Source organism: Saccostrea echinata, unplaced genomic scaffold, assembly GCF_033153115.1.
Source record: "Saccostrea echinata isolate AGI-Se365-2 ecotype Australia unplaced genomic scaffold, CSIRO_AGI_Sech_v1 ptg000054l, whole genome shotgun sequence".
Lineage (NCBI taxonomy): Eukaryota > Metazoa > Mollusca > Bivalvia > Ostreida > Ostreidae > Saccostrea > Saccostrea echinata.
Window position 1 is genome coordinate 46,969,331 of NW_026889803.1, and position 13,692 is coordinate 46,983,022.

Genomic DNA, 13,692 nt, shown 5'->3' on the forward strand with positions numbered 1-13,692 from the left:
ATACATTAATAGTGCAGATTTACTTGAGGGGATTTGAGTGGCAAATTTCAGAAGTAAATGTTGTTTAGCGTAAATTGGGTGATAATAGAAATTTATGACCAAAAGTAAAAAAGTTCATAATGAACAAATGGATCGAAGATGTTAAAATAAATATTCTTCTAGTGAAAAATTAATAGACAGCAAATTTTTACTGTATGAAGATGGCCCATATTAAAATGCAGGGCTTTTAATTTTGCAAAAGTGGTTCATCTTTATAAGAATAACCTTGAAATAAAAACAATAATTTTAAGCTTGTTTCAACGATGTTCACTTTCTATCTGAGAACCTTGCACATGGTAAAGCGGTGAATGACCTTCTAAACTGAATGAAATGTAAACTTGTTTCCATCATCAGCTAAATATTTATAGATATCTGTCAAAATAATGAGGATAAAAAAATTGACTTGTTTTGCCATTCCACATTCTGACCGCGATAAAGCGCGTGCAAAAAGGCAAACTTTTACATCTTAGTCTTCACTTTTCAGAATTCTCCTCCCTCTCTCTACTGCAGCCGAAAGTCATGGAAGTGTCCGCTTTTCATACTGCCTTCTTGGCTATTTTCTGTATAGTCCCCGTGCTGTCACAAAGAAGCTGCAAAATCAATGACTTTGATGTGCAGAGAAACTTCAGACCCGAGCGGTTTAGTGGGGTGTGGCACCTCGTGGGCTACAACAGAATGTTAAGTCCAGTGACACGCCTTCCCCCTAGAATTAAAAGCATCAGCACCCGTTACGTTAAGTCTCGGTACTACCTTGGAGCGGACGGGAGGGGATTTATAATGAGCAGTAAGTAATGAAATAATTAATTAAATTCAATTAAATTATTGACGTACAAGGATTTGGTTGTTGGTCAGTTTCTAAGTTTGCTAAACTATAAAATATTTCTTCACATTTAAATGCAATTAAATTAAGAGTTATTTTAGTTATTGGGGTAGAAATTAAAGAAAATAATAATATAGAATAATTTTTTGTCAGGAACGTGCAACTAGACAAAACAAATGTGGTGAAATACCGCTTAGGAAATTTATTCTTCAAATCCGATTCTAATTTATTGATTTCACGAAATAACAAATACACGCGACTGGCTCTTTCTGGATGATTAAAGCTTTATCTGTTTTTCATGAAATTGATAATTAATAAAATAGTAATATTTCAAATCTATGGAAAAAAAACACATTTTCGGATACAATTTACTTCTATTTAAATTTTCTTATAACTGAGTAAATTTAGTGTTTATAGTGATATGCACGCTTTCAATTATCTGCGTTACAGATTGTTTCTCCGTAAAACCTAGCTACCTCTTTCTTCTTCTTTGTTTCCACCATTGAATGTAAAATTGTTAAGGAAATAACAAAAGGCATGGATTGTTTTTTTTTTGCGAAAAAATTGAGAACTGTAGATTCATTTTTTAGCACTTTATCCAAGAGAAATGTGCGATTTCTGCTTAAAAATGCATCGTATTACACGAGTAAAAATATTTTAATAAAACATCGGGCGTTGCATTGTTGTGTCGTACAGGCGTGTTAATCGGGTTGAAACTTATGCTCAAGGGTGCTCGAATTATTCTCGATCACGCTGCCGCATCATGCAAACCTATGCTTTTCATTATAGGTAGAAAAAAAATTAAGAGATGCGAACGATAGTATTGTTCTCCAGCCTACCTCTAAGTCAATTTTCAAAAGTTAAAATAAATTTAATGGTTTTTCATATTTATATAGATATTTATGTGACTTAATTCATTTGGGAAAACAAAGAGAGATAACGCTAAAAGTTTGGTTAAACTTGTGTTTTTCACTATAGAAATCAACGGAAAATATTTTACCCCCCCCCCCCCCAGCCGTGAAACAAAAATTCCTCTCTACGGGTATTATGAATTAATGGTTCCTTCACAAATCCATACCAAAGCTTTTGTTGTTTCACGGTGGTGGTGGTGGTGGGGGGGGGGGGGCATATGTTTACAGACAAAAAAAAAAAAACCAAAAAACTGAAAAATGGTCATTTTATATATTAAAAAAAAAAATCAGTTGCGATTACAAATAAAAACAAGTACTTTACCAATCACATATGTTGAATTTTACATAAGTTAAACATACAGAAAGATTTGAGGGTCATTTATCCATTTCCATGAGTATTTGAAAATCTGGCAATGTTTTAAAGCCTGATTTCAATGGATAAAAATCCCCCCCCCCCCCCTTGTAAAAAGAGCTTTGAAAAAGAGTACTGGTTTAATTATTTATCAATAACTAATGAATTTTTCTTTGCATTCAAACTAGTTGTAATGACCAAATTGCCATTTATATTGAATAAAATGGGTTTAAAATGTAGGCGGGAATCGAGAGTTAACGTACGTAGTTCTTCCAACGAAGAATAACATCTCTCTGTTTACTAAAATCTCGTGATATCACAGAAAGTATATCCAGGAACTAGTTTTCGCATCACATTTTATTTATTAAATTCAGATGAATAATATTTCATGCGTGGATATAGAGGGGAAGTTGGGGTTGGGGATCCGGACCCCCCATGGAATTTGCAGAGTTATTAAATGTATATACTGAAGCAAATAAAAATGACTTTGGACATCCCCTCCCCAGAAAACGTTGACCCCACCACCACCTCCACGAAATAGTTTTTTTTTTCACGTTTGGGAATGAGAATTACGGGTTTTTTTTGTTTGGTTGTTTTTTTTTTTTGTTCGTTTTTTTTTCTTTGCTTGTCAAGAAATTTTCTGGGTAAGATTTTTTTTTTGACTGGGGTGGACCCCCCCCCCCCGGAAAAAAATTCTAGGAAAAGATACCATGTTTTTCCGTGTTATCATCTGAAAATACATATTATCTGAGATTTGTGTTTTGTCGTCTAACATGTAAAATAAAGTAACGGTAACTTAGGCCCCTTTTATGCTTAGACTGCAGAACTCAGTTCTTTCTGAAATTGATCATAAAATTCTAGATTTTCTTGACTAACTTCTCCGGTCTTTCCGACAAGTGCGGAAAAACAACCTCGAATGTTTTAAGCAAGCCTCCAAGACAATCTCTTTTCACAAACACTGAAATCCTCTAATCTATGGAGTCTGAAGATAAACTTCATTGAAAGCAACGTAGACACATTTATAATCTAAAATATGCAACAGAGGAGACAATCAACTCTCTCTGGCCAATACATGTACTTGAATGGTTGATGGGACTCCATTTTATTCCCGCGGTGATGTAAAGTTTTTCCGAGAAGATGCGATTGCTACGAATCAATACCACTCTTGAGTATTTTTAAACAAGGTGCTCATTGGTTCTACCGAACTCTTAAAACTATTGTATTTTCTACCTCGGTATTGAAATTACAAAGAACGATTGATTAAAACACAGTGATGTCATTGCCAACGTAAAGCATACTCGAGTTTTACCATTAATCGGAATTGAGACACCCCACACCACCTCCCATTCCCACTCCCCACCCCGACTGTAGCACTGTCTTCTCTACTAGTATTGATAGTTAATGGATTCAGCAAAATAATCCAATGGGTCTGTTTAGATATCAATGGAAAAATGGTAAAATGGAAAAATTTCAAACTTTTTTCCCAACTTCATAACTGTGCTTTGCTTGGATGTAACTCTATAATTACAATTACAATAATTATATATAGGAACATTAACGAGTTTTGGCCACTATTAACGCGGTTTCTACAAATAAGCAAAAAAAAAAATGCCTTAAGCGGAACCTTAAAGCGTATTTTTGTATGAGGTCTAATGTTCCTAAATTATTTTAGTCTGTTATATACAGTCGAGCCTCGTTAATTCGGACGCTTCACCGTCCGGACGAAATAATTTCAATTGTCCGGAACCCTTTGTTTGGGAATACAAACGTCCGAATAAACATGGTTCGCCTGTACACGTAATTTATTTTCTGTTCCAGATGGGCAAGTGACCGTGACTTTGCAAAACGGGTATCAGTTTACTCGATGTGAGCGTGTGGATTTCTCCACGATTATGGAAGAGGGTTCAAGACCAGTAATGGATCTCATTCAAGTCACAGGGCGGCGCCGTGGGTCCATAACCAGGTCGCATATCATGGAGACTGACTACAATAATTACGCGGTCAGGTACACCTGTGAAGAGGAACTCAATAACGGTAGATGTGCACCAGATAAGGATCACCTCTGGGTTCTGCGCAAAGACAATGCGACCTTTGCACTCACTCCCACTCAGATCCAAAATATCATGTCGAGACTGTGTATCTCTGGTTCTTATGTCCAGTCCCCTATTGGGGAAGAGTGTCCAGTTCCTACTATGTCGATATAGGCATTATATTTCTGCAGACATTTAAACACTATCTACCAAATTAGTGCTGAAATTATTCATGAACTTTAAAGATGTTAATCTGAATGGAAATCTTCTCGTATATACTTAATCATATATTCAATTCACTTCAATTTGCTATATAGGAAAGTGATAGAAAAAAGGTTCGATTTAATATGTGAGTAGAATTGGCAAGCGTATATTATCCGTTTTTCTTTTTGTTCGTGTGCTTTTACTACAAAAAAGGCTACTTTTCTGTAATTTTAAAGAAAAGACAATAAACAAGCTGAGTTAGAATAAATGCGTTTACTTGCCGTGTACTCAGTATATGGATTTCTACAATAAAAGTAAAAATATTTGCCACGAATCAATTTATTTGAAACAATAAAATGCTTTCTTTGGTTGTTAGTACAGGAATTAATGTCGCAGCTGTTGCAGAAAAAATACATAACCCGCGTAAGCGGGTTATGTAAATTTTCTCTGCAATGGCTGCGACATTAATTCCCGTACTAACAACGAAAGAAAGACATTTTATTTTTTATATTTATATCTGTATAAATAATCATTTAAAGGATTAAAAAGATTAATTATTGTATTATTGATATGTATGTCATTGTACGTTTCATTGATGGAAGAGCCACTGATCAAGAAATCTGTACAGGTGATATGCCTAGTGTTATTCATGAACTGATAAACGGCAATGGTTTTCTTTAGAAATAAAGGAGAAAATATTCAGTGGATGTAAATAGTTCATTATAAGTGATTGGAAATACATGTACATTGAATATACAGATGGCAATCTTCCAAGAAAACTGTGAGAAGTGTTTTACTAAAGATATTTCAAATTTCAACACGGTTTTCTTTAATAATCATCAATTAAATATAAATCTTAATCAGTTATTAAACACAAATCTTGATATAATTAAAATCTATATATGATTTTTATTAAAACAAATCTTATAACAACGTACGTTTTCAATTAAGCAAAAAAACTGAAACAGGAAATAAGAAAATAAAATGAATGAATACTTGGCACATGTAAAAATGATGATATCTCCCTAACAATCGTTGTACCTTGGCATAAATAAATAGCAAAGCAACAGTGGTTTTTAATGTCATTCCAAGACAATATCACATTCATTAAACTAATGTTATTCCGAGACCAATGTTTCCTACTGAAGGCAAAATGGTATCATTATGAAGCCATGAAATGGAAAACAAAACAAAAATTTGGCATTGTCTGAGAGCCTTCACTGTCCTTAGTTACAAGGCCGTAAGTGATCAACAGTCTTGAGACTCTCCGTTACACACACGTCAGCCGCCATATCTTTAGCCATTTTATTTTCCGCTTCCGTTAAAGATGTCTTTTTGGCAAGTATCCAAACGTATCTATGTTCTTTTGGGCACACTCCGTCCACCAGCTCCTTAGGCTTTGCCTCGCAGGAGTACAGGATAGCAATATGGTTGTAGTCCGTGTATAAAACCCACTGATTCTGTTCATGCGTTGCTTTTGTTCTCTTGTTACGATACTGTAAGAACATCTTGGCGGGATTATTTTCAAGAAATTGGACCTTGCCTGTTTCTGAATAACACATAAAGCGCATAGATTTTGGAAGGCGTACCGCTGTAATAAAAAGAGAATAAATACTTTGAATATATACATATCTAATACTGTAAATGTGGAAATGTTTGAGTAGCACTAGGGGGAAATTCTTACGAAAAAGTTTCGCAAAATTTATCACCACGCGAAAAGTTTCGAAAACAGGTGCGGTACTAAACTACTAACCAACACATCTACTGAATTTTTTTGACTATTTGTAGCCCCCTTCTAATGATAGCAGTTGAAAGATCTTGTGATTCTGCACATCTTTTCTTTAACAAAATGTTAACAGGTAAAAAGGCAAATGTTGTGAAAAAATATTCCATCCTCTACTTTTTTATTAGAAGGTGGAATATTTTTTCCCGTATTTTTATTCCTTTTTTTTTTCACAATAAAAACTTCAGATTCCTCTGAAAATCGAGAAAACGTCCTATCTCGAAACCGGAAGTGACGTCATCAAAACAAATAACATGTATCTTGTGAATTTAAACATCTTTCAAATGTAAAAGTTTTATGAAAATCAATTGAGCCGTTTTCGAGGAATCCGACGCACAAAATCGGTAAGAGAAAAAGATAATAGAGAATAAGAAACAGCAGAATAAAAAAGGTCTTCCATTGGAGACGGCAGACCTTAAATAGGGATGTCAAATAGGTTCATTAATAGTAATTTTTGGACTCTTCAATCGATGATCAGTCGATCGGTCTGTTATCATTCAGAGGTTTTTAAGTTTATTTAAGTTTAAGGAAAAATCCCCAATCTCCAAAAGCTGGCGAAATTCAAGTAAGGGTGACAGCTTTTGGTTATATGTACGACATTAATTTTACATTTTAAATTCTGTCAGATAACCGATTAACTGTTTTTAGTCATTAGCTTTTACGATATCATAAAGAACAAAGTATGTACATGTATCAAATAATGATAATTTTAAAATTCCTATTTCTACGGGTTTTTCGTCTGTCTTCTGTAATGGAGTTGAAGAGTATTACTCTTGCCTGATGATTCTTCAACCGGTCTCTTCTCTTATTTTCGATTCTTTGCATACTTCAAAAACCGTTTCAGTCATTTTCATATACTATTTCCATGTGTACCAGACATTTATGACTTAAACGTTTCTGAAGGAGTGAAAGGTTAGAATATTTGATCACAGGGTTCCTAAAAAAACTATGCTTTTCTTCGTAAATTTGGGACAATCCTCGTAAATGATGGAAATAATAATTTTCTAAAATATTAAGTAATTGTAAACTTTCTATTCTACCTTTCTGTAAACATCCTTATTAATCTATACAACTTTTTGTCACTTTAAATCACATTATATTGGAACTTTGTAAGAAAAATTAAAATCAATGCGGTATGAATTATTCATTTTACTATTATAAACGTGATTTAAGCTCTTATTTTAAATATTTTTGATAAATACATATTTGTATTGACTGTCCCTAGTTCACTCTCACTATACAATTTTCACGAAAGCTTTTTAACACAAGAGTTAATACTAGTACATTGAACTGTCTCAGTCTTATTTTTAATAACTTTGTTGCAATTTGAGTGGAATGGTAATTTTCAACCGTTTGAAAATTCCTAATAACAGTAAACTTACTGTTAGTTACAATTGGTTCGGTGCCATTCCATCCAAAGAGAGAACGTTGATCCGTGGGTATGATATTCCTTCCTCCCATAGGAGGAAACTTGTTGTATTTAACCGTATTCCACGCAGACTCAGTGAAGTTGTCAAATTGAAAGTTCTCCTGTACAGGTATAGTGCTGAGTTTGACTGAACACAGACGGACTACGCTTAACATTCCAAAAAGGCAAATGAAACCCAAAAGAAAATCCAAAAACCTCATGTTGATTATAAACTCAAGTTTAAAAGCTAGTGGGAATTTCTTCTTTATATAGCCATCTCTTGCTCGATTTTTTGTCATAAAATCTGTGTATAACCTTTAAATAGATTTGGACAGGCGCTCTGCCTAATGATAGCAGAACATGTCAGACGGGCACCTTTTGCCAGAAAATTGCATAAATCAACACCGTGTAGACAGGTGTTCTCTTGTTATTAATGATTAAAAACAAAATTTGCTAAAAGTAACAAATTATCCACAATAAATTAACATTTACTCGCGTTTTGAGTAATATATTATATGTACATGTATATTTGTAGCCACTTGAAGTTAGCCAATGAAAAATTTCACCCCAAGAAAACCATTGTCAACCGAGGCGCAGCCGATATTGACAGCGGTTTTTGAGGGGTGAAAATTTTCATTATATAAAATATTTTATAAAAATGCAAATAAAGGTGAAGGGCGTGCATAGTTTTCCGCGTAGTCTGTTTTTTTTTTTACTTTTTTCTTTTTTTTTTTTAATACTCAGTATCACAGGTCGTCAAGCAATGTTGGTTGTTGCAAAGTGCTATCGCACTGGAGGGCGTGGTTTCATCATTCCGAGGTTAACAGTGTTTTTGAATAAATTTTCTATTAAAGTAATAATATAAAAAATATGTATTCACTTTCGAGAATTGGATGATGGAGCATTACCTTTGTGAAAAGCCATGCCAACTCATTTTGTTCTCAAAGAAAGTAACATTATATTTCACTGAAATAGTTCATAAAGCTTTAAATATACAAAAAATGGCAACATTAGTCGTGTTTTTTTTTTAGATCACCTGAATTAGGGATACACGATTTTATCGAAATACCGGTATATCGCGATTTTTTATTACGCGATACATATTGTGATACGGAGACTAAAATACCGGTATTAAGTACATATAAAAATAAGAAATGTTGGAATAATTAATTTTGTTGTTTAAACTTTTGCATTACAATTTCAGGAAGTGTAAAACAAACGTTATAAAACAGTAAACAAAGGCATCCTAGCATTCAAACATGCTTTAACAACATATTGATAAAAATGAAAAAGTGAAGTTATTTTTTTCACATGCACCTTATTTATGAGAAAAATTGTGGAAATTCATTTAAAGTCATAGTAAAAAATTGCGTTCAAACATATCATGATATATAAACGTGATATTTCTGGAAAAAATGATATATCATGATACAAAAATTTTGGCGATACCCATCCCTAACCTGAATCCTTGTTTTTGTCCATCGTCGTGCGCCGTCCGACATTCGTAAACTTTTGAACATTTTCAGCTTCTAAACCGCTAAACCAATTTCAACCAATTTTTGTACAGTGCATCCGTTGGCAAAGGGGGACAAAAATTTTGAAAACCATGGTTCTTGCCTCCCCCCATCCCGGGGCCGAAAGGTTGGGCCAAAACCATCAAAATCAGTTTTTAAAAAATCTTCTTCTTTACTCCTGTACACCAAAAAGTCAAACTGTTAACATGATTATAACAGGAAATGAGTCTTTTACCGAAATTATGAAATTTATGACCCCAGGGTCAGGTGTTTTTCCTTTTGTTATGAAACATTTGCAGAGTAAAAGTCTCACACTTTAAAAGTACTTTACCTTGGAATTAAACAAATTAGATTATTGCAGGACACGAAGATCAAGAAAACTCCCGTGTTTGTGAGATGTACCGTAAGTCGTAAGCATTTAATTTGTCATGTAAGGTACATGCTGCATGTGCTCCTTTAATTTAGAGCAAGACGTAGTGCATGCATTGGCTGTTTGTTGGAGGGGTTGTTTGTATTCGATTTTTACGCTTAAAATCAAAGCTACGGGGATAATTTTAAAATACCTAATTTTGGTCAAGAGAAAGGTGAGCCCCCCCCCCCCCTCCTACGAAATATTGATTTTTAAAAATATCTTCAGCAGAGTATTGATAAGTATCTAAATGTTTAAAGAAGCCTGGATTTAAATGGTCGAGTGACTAAAAAAAAAAAGAATAAATAAATAAACAATGAATGAATGAATAAATAAATGAATATTGAATAATAAAGAAAAAAAAACAGTAAAGTGGCATGGAAATGCGCTTTCCATGCAAGCATTTTCCCTTAATATTATATTTAAAAATGCATCTATTCTACCTATTTGGTTAAGACTTTCAGGCACCAAACAGACTAATTTATTTTCCCAATTTCGTCTAAAATGGAAAGAAAAATAAAGGATTAATTCACGAAAGCTTCCTAAATGACACTAAGCTGACTATGGACTGTCCAATTAGTATATAAATATTCTTTTGATTTCGTCGACAGCTTGTCAACAATGACCTATGTTTAGTGCACATTGATACTGGACGAAAAATTAATGCTTTTATTGTCAATAAAATATGCATGTTCCTGATAAAAATCTCAATTATCCCGGAAAGACCTCTAAAACATAGATTTATTACGTGTAAGAATTTCGATAATGAAAATACACATGTAAGACTTAAAATTTTTTTTTTTTTAAGAAATAACTGCGCATCTTTAAAAGTACAAAGCATAGGTCAAATCGATGAAAGAGACAAATGAGCATATCACAATACACAAAACAAGAAATTCACCATGAGTAATGACTTAATTGTGCTTTTGTTATGTTTGTTTTGCGTCCATGCACGTGCTGGTAGTTTTTTTTAATGAAAAAGAAGTCGATAATTTAATTATGGTCGTGATTATTAATGAGATATATAGCTATGATATCTTATTACTTCCTTGCTGTAGAGACCTGGTATATTCTCAGTGAACGTATCTATCATAAATAAATACAAGATAATTCGTGGTGAAATCTTAAAGCTAATAAATATAATGACAGACCCTTAGCCCCCCCCCCCCCCCCCATAATTTTGTTAGTACATACTTCATCTAGTTATATACTGTATTGTCCCCTGAATAATTTTGGCAGTATTTATACAATAGAAAAGAAAGTAAAATACCCCCCCCCCCCCAAAGAAAATAAGGTCTGACGAGTGATTTTTTTTTTTTTGCTTGTCAAGGTTGTGCCCCCCTTTCCCCACTTTTTAACTGGAATTACGTATACTTTCTACGGGCCTGATAGTGTAAATATGCATCTTTCTTTCTCATGGCTGGTTACTAAATTTCATAGATTGTCAGAAAACTAAATCTCTGTATTTTTAGAATTTCGATTACTCTTGATTAAATCATACCGCTCGGGTCAGACTATGCGTTGTAAAATGAATAATGAAATATTTTTTAAAGTTCAAAATTTTGCATCCTGTTCATAACAGTTTCAATTATGCATAATTTACCTATTAAATAATTCCAGTCAGTGGTAATGCGTACTTTTGCATTTAAATTTTTATTTAAGTACTCAGTATTTTTGTGCAAATCAGGTCTACGGAATTTTGCTGATGGCAGTCCAATGATCTTTTTTTCCCTTGCTTTTTTTTTCAAAAAATGAAAAAATAAAGTTAGTAACTTTTAAGTGAACTGTTTCGAAATTAAATATCAACTTTGTGGCACAGTATTCATATAGTGTCCTTGATATTTTGGAATAATACATCTTAATAAAGGCCATTCTAAATTTTTGATCAAATCCAAGGCAAAAGGGACATACACTGGAACTCAAACGTAATGTTACATGAAGTTCCATTGTAAATTACTCATTGTTTCAATTCTGATACGCTTTATTTGAGACACAGAAATTATTCATAACTTAAGTGTGGATTAAAAGATTGACAGAAAATTAAAAAAATGGCCATTCAAAGTAAACACCCATACAAAAAAGTAAGAAAACAAATAAATTAATGAATAATTTTGCCATTAAGCTGTTGGGCATGTAGAATTGTGTTTCACTTGACGGAGACTAGACACGTCCATGCACACCGTATCCCCTAATTCTTTGATTTTTGCCTTCTCTACAACCGTATGATTAGTTCCCCTGGATAAAGTCCAAAGATAAATATTTCCAGGACTGCATGTTCCGTCCGTCATGGTCTTTTCACAGTCATAAACTACAGCCAAATTCTTGTAATCCGTATGTAATATCCAAAAATTAAAGCTGAACATCTTTTTTGTGATTGGATTATAGTAAGTTTGTCGGAGTTTGGCTGGATGTTCAGGTGGATTGTTGATCGCCCCCGTAATGTCCAGACAGAAAGCTAGTGATGGTGCCAAGCTTACTCTCCCCTCTATATAATAAAAGTTAAAACGATTTAATGGCGTCCTTGTAATGGCAACATGTACAAAGTAATAATAATAATAAAATAAAAATAATTCAAACAAAAAATTGCATCGATTCAATTCTGGTCAAGTATGACGTAATAATCTTTTTCTCCATAGTTTTAGACAAATTTATCACCATACTTACCAATACTGACAACCTGTGCATCACTAGCATTCCTGGAAAAGAGAAAGGCAACATCAGATTTGTCTACCGGCATCTCCAATCCCTCTATAGGCATGATTTTGTTGTACAAGACAAGGTTCCATTTGTGTCCTCCCGCAAACCTATTAAAATCAAACCCAGACTGGACAGGGATATTAGATACTTGTGGACAGGAATGTGTGTGGCTCCGGACAATTTTGGCCAAGTGAACAGTAACCAAAAACATCGGGAAAATTACCCAGCTGACCATTGCGAATATTCTTCTGAATATAGACTAGTGAGCAATGGTGTTATATATGGTATTCTTAAAAGCTAAGATTCTAGACGTAGTTGTCATTTTGACCAGTGACATCACTGGGGTGAAAATGATAGACGGGGCTTCGTGTGGACAACGAGCAGTATTGTGACGCTTGTATATAGCCGACAGTCATAAAACGACAAATATAGTATCTATAATCAGAATCTCATCAATACATGAACAATGATACACATGTTCTTGACAAAAGCATATATTTCCTCTTGTCAAAACAGAAAATATTGTTGTTAACATGGACCTCAATTATATATACCTTCTTTTCTTGTTAAGTAAATTAAAAAAAAACAAGAAAGCAGTACATGTATTTGTCCTTTATCCAAAGCTTTAATATGATAGTCAGTTTCATGTATACAGTTCATTAAATGAAACATCCCAAAACTGTCAAGTAGAAATATGTTGACTAAACTTACATACGACACAGGCACTTGTTTCTGTTTTAATATAATCTTTACAATACTTTTCACCTTTTATGATTAAGGTATTTTTTTAACAGAGACAAGTGCTTCTTCTATATCCAGGATTATTTAATTACGTAGAACAGTCCAGAATCTAAAATATAGTTGGTCTAAAAGCTTAGCTATTCTTTAAACATATCGGTCATTTTCAAAGATGTCTTAGCGAGAGCAATTGACTATAGCATATGAATCACGAAGAACGTATATCAGATAGAATACTATTCTTTACAAGTTCGTACATGGGTGAATTAAAAAAAATGACCAAATGCATATTTATCAACCCACACTAAAAATACAGGCAATGAAAATAGATTTCTATGTCTCAGCATATGTCTTTAGATAGTGTCTAAATACCTGCCAAATATCTCGTTGATATCTCAATTAACAAAAAAGTTATGCCCAAAAATGATGCTAAAATTGTCCGGAGTGCAACACCTTTTTGTGACATTTTGAAATTTCAATATTTTTTGGAGATCTGTGAAATAAAAAATAATGCTTCATGTTGAAAATAAAGACTTTCCTGATAATATTCAAAGTATTGAGCTTTAAATGTGGACTGTCATAACTTTTGTTTAATCAAGTTGTGGTCATGGCTGATGTTTAAAAAAATGTTATACCATGTCAGGAGTGCAACAGAAAAAATGTAGTGTTGCCAAAAAAACATCAATTGTAAAATTCTGATAGAAAATTAAGACAAAAAAGAATTTTGGAAGTGTAAAATAATAACTGATATACATTTTAAAACTTAAAAATGTTATATAAATCACGA

The 13,692-nt window shown here is 33.4% G+C and overlaps 3 protein-coding genes across 3 annotated transcripts; 1 reads left to right on the plus strand and 2 right to left on the minus strand.

The window, feature by feature from the left end:
* The first annotated feature begins 455 nt into the window (after positions 1 to 455).
* On the plus strand, positions 456 to 4,681 carry LOC133206385 (retinol-binding protein 4-like). Its single transcript, XM_061342333.1, has 2 exons — positions 456 to 823; positions 3,941 to 4,681. Exons 1-2 carry the CDS (start codon positions 559 to 561, stop codon positions 4,324 to 4,326), a joined length of 651 nt encoding a protein of 216 aa, XP_061198317.1. The 5' UTR covers positions 456 to 558; the 3' UTR covers positions 4,327 to 4,681.
* Positions 4,682 to 5,240: 559 nt separating this feature from the next.
* LOC133206384 (uncharacterized) lies at positions 5,241 to 7,800 on the minus strand. The gene is made up of 2 exons (XM_061342331.1): positions 7,522 to 7,800; positions 5,241 to 5,947 (listed from the first exon to the last, which is right to left on the minus strand). The coding sequence occupies exons 1-2, from the start codon at positions 7,766 to 7,768 to the stop codon at positions 5,583 to 5,585; spliced, it is 612 nt and encodes a 203-aa protein (XP_061198315.1). The 5' UTR covers positions 7,769 to 7,800; the 3' UTR covers positions 5,241 to 5,582.
* A 3,787-nt stretch (positions 7,801 to 11,587) lies between these two features.
* On the minus strand, positions 11,588 to 12,402 carry LOC133172024 (retinol-binding protein 4-B-like). Its single transcript, XM_061306828.1, has 2 exons — positions 12,135 to 12,402; positions 11,588 to 11,955 (listed from the first exon to the last, which is right to left on the minus strand). The coding sequence occupies exons 1-2, from the start codon at positions 12,400 to 12,402 to the stop codon at positions 11,588 to 11,590; spliced, it is 636 nt and encodes a 211-aa protein (XP_061162812.1).
* Between the last annotated feature and the right edge of the window lie 1,290 nt (positions 12,403 to 13,692).

Excerpts from the sequence above, each read along its gene's own strand:
- LOC133206385 (XM_061342333.1), top strand. The coding sequence starts at position 559 with ATGGAAGTGTCCGCTTTTCATACTGCCTTCTTGGCTATTTTCTGTATA. Across the intron at positions 824-3,940 it reads GAGGGGATTTATAATGAGCA|ATGGGCAAGTGACCGTGACT; the intron begins GTAAGTAATGAA and ends TTTCTGTTCCAG.
- LOC133206384 (XM_061342331.1), bottom strand. The coding sequence starts at position 7,768 with ATGAGGTTTTTGGATTTTCTTTTGGGTTTCATTTGCCTTTTTGGAATG. Across the intron at positions 5,948-7,521 it reads CGAACCAATTGTAACTAACA|CGGTACGCCTTCCAAAATCT; the intron begins GTAAGTTTACTG and ends TTTTTATTACAG.
- LOC133172024 (XM_061306828.1), bottom strand. The coding sequence starts at position 12,402 with ATGGTCAGCTGGGTAATTTTCCCGATGTTTTTGGTTACTGTTCACTTG. Across the intron at positions 11,956-12,134 it reads TGCACAGGTTGTCAGTATTG|AGGGGAGAGTAAGCTTGGCA; the intron begins GTAAGTATGGTG and ends TTTATTATATAG.